Source organism: Aptenodytes forsteri, unplaced genomic scaffold (genome assembly GCF_000699145.1).
Source record: "Aptenodytes forsteri isolate BGI_AS27 unplaced genomic scaffold, ASM69914v1 Scaffold300, whole genome shotgun sequence".
In the NCBI taxonomy this organism is placed as follows: domain Eukaryota; kingdom Metazoa; phylum Chordata; class Aves; order Sphenisciformes; family Spheniscidae; genus Aptenodytes; species Aptenodytes forsteri.
The window spans coordinates 217,144-226,890 of record NW_008794176.1 but is presented as its reverse complement, the minus strand read 5'-3'; the positions used below and the strand labels follow the sequence as shown (position 1 = coordinate 226,890).

The 9,747-nt window shown below is 45.9% G+C and overlaps 2 protein-coding genes across 3 annotated transcripts in view; one reads left to right on the top strand and one right to left on the bottom strand.

The window, feature by feature from the left end:
• The window catches only part of LOC103903167 (ceramide synthase 4), a 14,206-nt gene extending 8,102 nt beyond the window's left edge, over positions 1–6,104 (top strand). Inside the window, exons 6-10 of the mRNA XM_009284324.2 lie at positions 697–789; positions 2,196–2,324; positions 2,631–2,737; positions 4,802–4,946; positions 6,027–6,104. Of these exons, the coding sequence (XP_009282599.2) occupies positions 697–789; positions 2,196–2,324; positions 2,631–2,737; positions 4,802–4,946; positions 6,027–6,104 (552 nt within the window). The remainder of the gene's footprint in view (positions 1–696; positions 790–2,195; positions 2,325–2,630; positions 2,738–4,801; positions 4,947–6,026) is intronic.
• A 2,700-nt stretch (positions 6,105–8,804) lies between these two features.
• Positions 8,805–9,747, bottom strand: part of LOC103903160 (kelch-like protein 23) — a 3,610-nt gene continuing 2,667 nt past the window's right edge. For both annotated transcript variants that reach the window (XM_009284311.1, XM_019473367.1), the window contains one exon: positions 8,805–9,407. In XM_009284311.1, coding sequence (XP_009282586.1) covers positions 9,095–9,407 — 313 coding nt within the window. In that variant the 3' untranslated portion in view covers positions 8,805–9,094. The remainder of the gene's footprint in view (positions 9,408–9,747) is intronic.

Here is a 9,747-nt window from a genome sequence, read left to right as displayed (position 1 = left end):
GAAGGCCCACATTTTCCCTTGTCTTCTTTTTATCCCCGACGTACCTATAGAATCTTTTCTTGTTGCCCTTGATGTCCCTGGCCAGATTTAATTCTATCAGGGCTTTAGCTTTCCTAACCTGATCCCTGGCTGCTCAGACAATTTCTCTGTATTCCTCCCAGGCTACCTGTCCTTGCTTCCACCCCTTGTAGGCTTTCTTTTTGTGTTTGAGTTAAGGTCGAGGGATGTCCTGTCCACCTGGTCCCTTTTTGGTCACACACACAGAGCTGCTTCCAGCCAGGCTTGGGTTACAGAGAAACTCGTTGAGAAGTGCCTGTTCAGGGCAGTGACTCTCTGTCTGCTATCATATTGGTGGATGAAATTGGTGGAGTTGGACTAGATGACCTTTAGAGGTCCCCCCCTTCCAACCCAAACTATTCTGTGATTCTATGACCTCTTGAAGCAGGGATGGAGATGAGACCCCGCCTCCTCTCAGTCCCTCTGCAGACTGGACAGGGCTGGTCCTGGCTTTGGACTAGGCTCAACAGTGCATCAGCAAATGGTTCAGTCACGGGGAACATGAAAATTTAGGCATGACCAAGCTCTGCTGTCCCAAACATGGGTTGAATGAAGGGGCTTTGCCCAGGAAGACCCTTCTCCTCTCCTGTCCCCCAGGGCTAGGCAGGGGTGTCACACTGCCTGTTGCTTGTCTCACAGCCTCTCCCGCCTGCATTGGGCTGGTTCTACCTGCTGGAGCTCTCCTTCTACTGCTCGCTGGTGGCCACGCTGCCCTTTGATGTGAAGAGGAAGGTGAGTGACAGCAACAGAACCGCAACCTGCTGGCTTGGTCTGCCCCCACCATGAGGCTCTCCCCTCCTGCTGTCAGCTCCCCAGGGGTGCAAAGGACAAGGCACACATGCTGCGAAGACCCATGAGCACATGAGCTCCCTGCAGCTCTCATATCCCACCATTGCACCTTGTGCTGGGTCTTGCACTTGTGCGGCGTGGCCTTCCTGCCTGCTAGGCCGGGGAAGTGCCGGGGGCTGACATGGGGTCCCCACGCCTGGCCAAGGGACAGCCACTGGGTGGACATGGCATCATGGCCTTTCCTGGCTCTGGTTGCAGGTGCTGCCTGAACCAGAGGGCTGTGTCCTCCTGATGGGAGGGAGCTGGGCCATTGTGATGAGGGTCCTGTAGATGCACATGTGGCTTTTGCAGCATGGGATGAGTTGACCTCCTGGGAACCACAGACCCAGCATCCACCGTTGCCCTCGCCTTGTTCTGCAGTGGAGACTGCACAGAGCTGTGCAGTTCAACTGCACAAGCTGAAGTTCAACCTCAGCTTCATTTGATTGTTTAATTTGATGATCACATCTCTCTTCAGAGACGTCATGCTTTTCCCTCAGAGACGGGCTCTGCCCAGCTCTTGCAAAGCATGCCGAGGGTCCCAGGGGACCTGCAGAAACTGTGTATTAAAGTTACCAACACTGCAATAGTCTTTGTAGACAGGTTGGTTATTGGACAGCAATGCTTCCCAGAAGAAGCAGCAACCCACTGCCTGGCAGTGATCCTCCCTGGCTAGAGCCAGAGCTGCCCTTCCCAATACCTCCACAGAGCACTCAGGAGTCATCTCATACCCCAAAGCATTGCCTTTTTGCATGTACAGATTTGTCCATGCAGGCATGAGTCATCCAGCAAGGTCCTCTCTTTACCTGAGGCATGTGAGAAGGCATATTCCCCATGTGCAGTATCTCCAGCCTATCTGCATTGCTCCCTCTCCATGGGCAGCACAGGGAGGTTGAAGAGCTGCCTCCGTTATGGCTAGTGGATAGGACCTGCCCCAGGGCAAGGGCAATCTACTGTCATTACAAAAAGCTCTTCAATACACAGTGGAGGGGTCTGGGAGGAAAATATGGGGTGTTAAGAAAGGAACTTTCCTTGTTAGGGCATATTGATTCCTGGAAAATTTATAAAATCTGTCTTCTAGCATGTTTGCACCTATGTGTACTTCACTGGTATTTATCTGGGTTTCCATAAACTGGGCATAAAGGTGTTCATTCTTCCTGGGACCGTGCAGGACCTGAGAGCTGTAGCACAGTGGGGAGCACTGATACTTTGTGGAGGTGTTTGACATGTCCTTGTGAGGCAGCAGCATCCAGAAATAGGTGCTGCCAGGTCAAGGTAGGACTGACACACAATCTCTCTTCTCGTGCCAGGACTTCAAGGAACAGATCATCCACCACATCGCCACCATCACTCTGATCTTTGTCTCCTACTGTGCCAATCTTATACGGTTTGGGATGATAATCATGCTGGTCCATGATGCCTCCGATTATATTTTAGAGGTGAGTTACCCTCACCCAGAAACGCAGATCTGTGCTCGTGTCTGTGGGTAGCACTGGGAACTGTGTGCCTTACTACACGTGATGCATGTGGATGCGGTGGCCCACACAAGTGGGCCACGTGTACTATAGTGCCAGTGCATTTAGGAAGTATCAGATTTACTGCTCTTGGGGGAAAGTAAGCAAGTGCACAGGGACTGGGGCACATCCCCGCAAGCCTGGTAACCCTTGCAGGATGTGGGAAATCCCTCAGACCCCTAGAAGGAGAACACAGGCACACAGGACATATGGCAATTTGTCTCTCTACAGCTTGCCAAGATGCTCCATTACATGAAATGGAAGCAGGTCTGCGAAGCAGTCTTTATTGTTTTCGCTGTGGTTTTCATCATCTCCCGGCTTGTCATTTTCCCGTTAATGTGAGTTACATTTTAATGTTCTCTGAACATGGGTGTTATGCACTATTTGAGCTTCTGGAGAGATGACCCTCCATGCTGAGGGGAGGAAAGGCAGGGAACAGGACACTGCAGGTGAGCTCAAAGATTAATCCAACTGGAACTGAGGAACCCAAGAAAAAAAACCCAGGGTTTTAACTAAATTAATTAATTAATTAATTAACTATATGAATTAATCTAGAGCCACAGCCTCTGCCCCTCCATTCCCACCCTCTCACTGTCTCTCCTAGGCAGGCACTGTCTCTCACCTGGGGCTGTCTCTCATGCTGTGATGAGATGCTTACATGCAGCCACAGCAGCTGACTTCTCATGAGCTATTGTGGCACTGAGAATGTTTTAGGACTGTCTTTCTCCATCCTTCTAAAGCCATCCCCACCGGTCTGAGGGTAATCCTTTTTCCCCTCTACTCCTGCTCAAGACCTGGTGTGACTCTTCCAGTGTGTGGCCTCCTTCTGTTGCAAGCACTGGTTCCTACAAGAGAAAGAAGGTACAGACTGTACTGGTTAGAATTTCCCAAGAATTTCTTAGCAGATTAAGAAAGGCTTGCTTAAAGCTCTATTAAGATAAAATTTATATAGAAACAATGGCATAGTAATTTAAGGTGACCCACCATCTATTTGAAATAAAACACGAAATTCATGAGTCAGGATACTCGACATGCTGGGAGAGTATCAGCAATGATACCTCCAGAAGCCACACACAGGCACCAGTCTTGGAGAATGACTTTTGCCTACACACATCTGACCACGCTCCCAGCCTTTAACTATGCTGAAATTGTTCCCCTTTCTTTACCACTGCCAAGTCACCTGGAAAAGCTGATCCCAGTTAACTTCCCAGAAACTCATTCCACAACACTTGCATTATAGTCTAAGGTTTCTGTTTTCTTTCAAAACCAAACATTTCATTTATTACACCCAGAAGAATTTTTAAAATGGGGCATGTTATACACACATAGGAGCAAGCCTGCATTGCTGTCCTCTGTTCCTGCCCTGGCTCTATACCAGCACTGAAGATGCTGAGTTTTGAATTTTGGTCCTGCTGCCATTTAGTTTGGACGCCTGTGAGGCTGACTTTGCATAACAAGTCCCAGATTCTGGTCGTGAAATGGCTCCCTTAGAGAGGAAAGCAATAAAAACTTGAGGCAACTTTCCTGAGAAAGAAACTAGAATAACCATGACTTCAGTTGTCTCCACTGCAAAAATTCAAGCCCCAATATCTCAACCTGCTGTATCATAACATAAGGACAAAGAAGGTAACAGATGTCCCAGGTCAGACCAAGGGTCTATCTACATCAGCACCTGTCTGCATCAGCAGCAAGAAGCAGATGTCTAGGAGGGCAAGAGCAGAGCAAATACACACTATATCCAACAACGTTTCCCAGCTTCCAATATGTCTTAGATTTCATGTCTTAGATAACTTGCAGAGGAGGACACATACCAGTGTTCATCATTTCTCTCCTGCGCTGAACTGCTCTCTGTTCTGTCTGCTCTCTGTTTCCAAACCAGTGCTTTCTTCCTTTCTGTCCCTGTCACTGATGATACAGTTTGTGACTTCTGCCAAAAATAATGCCCTGCCCAATTGCTCATCTGTACCCTCAACTCTTCCCTAACTTCAGTTAAAAAAATCATTTATAATCTTTTTATTTAAGTGCCAGTGGCCAGGTCCTGTTATGATTTAATTTTCGTCCATTGCTCCTCTCCAGATTTATTTTAGGAGAAACGCTGCCAGTTCCTGCTTCTTCTGGGAAGCATTGCAGGTTTCCAATAACCAGACTGCAAAGACTATCGCATTGTTGGTGATTTTAATACAGAGTTTCTGCAGGTCTTCTGGGACCTGGGACATGCTTTGCGAGAGCTGGGTAGAGTGTGAAGCCTGATGGTGCAGTCCTAGCACAGCTCAGCTCTGCCCTGGGGACACAGGAGCCAAGTAGTTGCCCAGAAAGACGCTTGACCCTTGTAAGTGTGAAGGTACTTGGCCTGCTTCAGTCTTGTGTCTTCTGATTTGTCTCTCCCTCTCTCTTTCCCACAGCACATACTATTACTTTGTGACAAAATTTCAGTTGTTCCTCATAAGCTGTCTGATAAACACTTTCCTGATGGTCCTGCAGTTGTTACACGTTTTCTGGTCCTATCTAATCATCCAGATGATCTTCAGTGTCATCCTCCATGGTGCGGTATGAAAAATCTTTGTCTCCTCTGTGCCACCACTACTCATGAGAGACTATGAGATCCAGGCTGGCTCCTGCATGCCTGCAGGGAAAGCGGTGGGAGAAATGGGACTGCCCAACAAACAGCCCGAGAGCTTCTTAAGTCACATGTTGGGAGTTGTGTGAATACCTTTGCTCATGGAGATCAGAGCAGCAGCTCACTTGTAGTTTGCAGCTGTGTCCTAGTGACATGGGAGCCATCCATGGTCCTTTCTCCTCACTGCCTAACAGCTTCTCAGTATGCAGTTTGGGAGAATTGGACATACCAACAGGTTCCTAAGTGGAGTAAGGAAGGAGCAATCAGGTAAGCCCGGTAGATAGCATACTGTGTATTTGCACCTCTGAGTTTTGGGTGCATTCCACAGGCTTTTGATGCATGCCAAAAGTTTGTATAGGGATCATTGGAAGAAACCTTGTCATCAGAGATGCCAGTTCCATGGCCTGCCTTACTAACATAAGCAGATGGCATCTTGGTAGCCTCTGAGTAGATTTGTGAAGGCTTTGAGGATCTGTGGCCAGAAAAAAACCCACCACAGTGTTGGTGTTATGCCTTCAGCTTACCTTGAACTACCCCTTCGTTGAAGCTAACTTAAGAGAAAAAACAGTTTTTCTGGAGGAAATGATGGAGCATACTCTCATCAAGTTTGTAGATGATTGCAAAGTGAGGAGACCAGTCAATATGCTCACTGGACAAATATGTGTTGACTTTCAGAGCTTTGGCAGTAACAAACTGCACAGGAAAATATGGAGAATAACTATATGTAAAATAAATACTAACTTATTTTCAGAAGGTCACATTACAAGAACATTATTAGGGCGACAAAAAAAGGCGTTCAAAAGTTAGGTGAAACCATAACAAAGTCAACCTCCCAATGCAGGGACAATTGCAACACTGGCTTTAACATGGACATGATCACACCTGTTATTTTTATTTTAGCTGCCAGGCTAACACACCAGTGCTGTGAATGAAAACAGGACCAGTCCCCTCTTAATATATATGATGTTATAGGTTTTGCAACTCATTTAAATTGTCTTTCTTTCCTACAGAAAAGAAAAGATGCCAGAAGTGACACCGAGGAAAGTGACAGGAGCGAAGCAGAGGATCTGGCAAAGAACAAAGAGTAACGCAGGTCTCACTGCAAAACACCAAGAGCCGGGCAGGCTCTTAAAAGCGGGGAGGCTGAATAGGACCTAGGGGGAGACGCCAGACAGGCTCACAGATGGCTTCATAGTAGTCTGCCTGAGGCATCATCCAACGTCTAGATGCAAGTGAATTTCATTGTAGCATTTGCAGGCAGTTAAGTCACTTTAGGAGATGTTTTCTTCACTTCTTCTGTTGGGACCATTCTTTTACTACTAATCTATGATCATTTATCCAGGGAAAAAAAGGTCTACCAGCCAAAGTCTCACTGTAAACAGGAGAAGAGGGGTTGAACAAGCTGCTGAAGTTATGACACCTAACTGTGGTTATCTCAAAAACCTTCCCAAAAGTTCATGAGATAATAAGTTACAACTGCTGAAGATTTAACTTACTTGCAATTTCAGAAGATACTGGCAGCCATTGCCAGCCACCTCATGAAAGGACTTGCATTTGAAAGACACCAGCTTAAGTGGCAAATAAGTTTTCAGTTGTATAGTATAAAATGGTCAGGCTTTGGGGAAGGATAAACCATTTCTGCAAATAAGGCCTGGCCAACTGATACAAGCTGGTTTGCTGTATGAATTATACAAAATAGCTCATGTATCTAAAAGATTTTGCTAACTGAATGTCTATGCAGGGAGAAGGCTCCTAAAATTGAAAGCAACTGCACACTTTTCCACCAGAAATTATAATTTAGTCTAAATGGAAACTTTCCATAGGGATATATTAATTTTGTTGAGGTTTCATTTTCAAAATTGGAAAATAAGTGTTACAATATTAACATTTTAATGGGATAGTTTAGGGGTTTGATGACTTTTCACCTTGTAATATGTTGTATCTGATGTCATTTTCAGAATTTATAGTAGACCATAAAATTTAAAGTCAATGTAAAAATGAATTACACCTAAACCAAAGAGTCTGTTTTACCTAGATTTTACATGATGCAGAAGTTTTTTAGAATATCAAATCTTATGTCAGTAGGAAAATCTTCTTAGAAACTTGCTGGAGGTCTGACATCACTGCTAACTCAAAGGCTCAGAAAATGCAGAGGACAGATAAACCTACATATGTATGTCTGTAAACAATATACAGAAACCTGCAAACACTGTCTTTAAAACACGTTTTCTACTCAGGCTTTGAGTATGCTTCCAAGGGGTCTGACACATTTTACGCAAATACTAGGGGAAACTGTTTCTGAGAAATGCAAAGAGGTGGAGAATGAAGGATGGTGTAACTAGAACACACTGTTGTGAAGAACCATGGTCCATCTCCCACATCTGACCTATGCAAGTCAAAATATAAAGTCAGGAAAGATGTGCGAAAGGCAGAAGGAACTGAGCCAGCATCCCCTTAAAGGATTTTGACATTCAGATCTGCAGGAAGCAAGGCAGCCAGCCACTTATCTCCGTGGGACGCCGGCCTTGAGAAGGATGTCACCTAGCCCCAACTAGCTATACTTTGCTGGGAGTGCAAGACCCTTCATTAGGATACCTGGTGTAAGGGTTTGCCCAGGAATTATTTCACCCTGTCCATCGAGGATGAAGCTTTCTTTTAAAGCCCCAAATGATACAGGAGAGTATCAGCTTTTAAAAGATTTATATAGTCTCCAGGGCACAAGAGTACAACTGGCCATCGGACTCAAAGAACAAGCCCAGTGTTTCATTGCTCCCAGCCTCATCATGGGGGAAGCACCAACTCTGCTCTCAGCTCACGGAGCTGGCAATGCCACAGCCTGGCTGGAGGCTGATAGATGGACTAGAGCCAAGGAGTGGAAGCCAGCCTGGATTGAGAGGGCTCCACATTTGCAGGCCTGGGTAGAGTAGCTCCTGCCACCCTGACAGTTCTCACAGTGCCAGGGTTGCTTTTAATCAACACCTCTTGGTGTTTAAGGCCTCTCCCATTCTCTGGAGATGATAATCATTCAGCTCAGGAATTCTCTTAAGTACATTTTCCTTTCAATGTTGCTGTGTCACATCAAAGAACAGACTCTGCTAACATAGATGACAGTAATGCTTGTAGTGTAAGTACCAACTCCCAGGTTGGTACTGTTGCACTCTCCCCTTCTTGTCCAGTCAAGCAGACTGACATGGCAGCCATTCTCAGCTGCTCCATCCTTGGGAGGACTGAGTGCCCTTGGAGATCTATCCCCTACTGCTGTGCTAAGTCCATAGTCCTGCCCATCAAACCCTCTTCCTCATACACAGTCTTCAATTAAGGCCACGTGCAGGTCCCTGCTACTTGCACCCTCATTTCAGTGCTTTGGGATGGGGATTTTTATTCTGGGTCTGTACAGCAATGAACTAAAGGGGACTAATGAAACTGAAGCAAGACTCTTAAGTGTCCCAGTTTGCAAATGGTTATCACATACCTGAATGCATAAATCCAGAATAGCCTCCCTCCTTCTGTGGTGCTCTCCAGCCTGGAATAAAGGTAATTTTAGCCATAATTACATAACCTGGGAAACTTGCTTATTTCAGGCTAAAACGATACTGATACTGGGTATGGCTTGACTGCAGTGGTTGGTTGGTGTATTTTTTTTCTGCTCTGTCCTACAGCACTAAGAGCTCATACATCCTGCTGAAGATTCCCTTAACACACATTTGATTTATTATTTTACTCCTACAATATTTTCTAATGACTTTCCTGTCTCTCCCAGCTGTTCAAAGGACAGAGAGCCACAGAGGTTAAGGGTCAGAGCAGCCCTTTATTTAGCATCAACCCTGAGGAGTTTATGCACCATAACAATGCTGACCACCATTTCCAGTAATGACCTGCAACCTTTGTGTAGACACAAAGGTTTCACTGGCTTTTGCTTCAAGTTCATTTGCCAGGTAGAAAAAAAAAGACAAAGTTACCAAGGAACAGATCTATTTTCAAAATTAAAAGATTTCACAGACCAAACCTGACGCAATTTAACTTCCATCAGCTGTAAAGCACATTACTTTCTTTTCGGTTATGCTGGATCTGGCATCGCTCATGCCCACGTATCAAATCTTCGCACAGAGACACACCCGTGAATAGGAAGGGGGCAAGGGAGTTTGTTATCTATGACCTGGCACATATCAATGTAGGGATCAAAGAGGACTACAATGGGGAGGACACTGTTCCCCTTCCTCTGTCCAAGGAGATAAATTCGTCCATTCACAGTGCTGCATCCCATGAAGAACTTCTGGGTCAAGCATTCCTCATCCACCCGGGTCCATTCATCTGTCTCCACATCAAATCGAAAAGCTCCCCCTCCTATGGTGTACAGGGCACCATTCAGTGATGTGATGCAGAGGTCATACCTGGGAGGGAAGAAACCCTTGATCAGAATCAATAGAAAGATCTGGTCCCTGAAATATTGTCCTGGTTTCGGCAGGGATAGAGTTAATTTCCTTTCTAGTAGCTGGTACAGTGTTTTGGATTTAGGATGAGAACAAAGTTGATAACGCACCGATGTTTTAGTTGTTGCTAGGTAATGCTTACACTAGCCAAGGACTTTTCAGCTTCCCATGCTCTACTGACTGAGAAGGCTGGAGGTGCACAAGAAGCTGGGAGGGGGCACAGCCAAACTGGCCAAAGGGACATTCCATACCATGTGACGTCATGCTCAGTACATAAACTGGGGAAAGCTGGCCGGGGGGG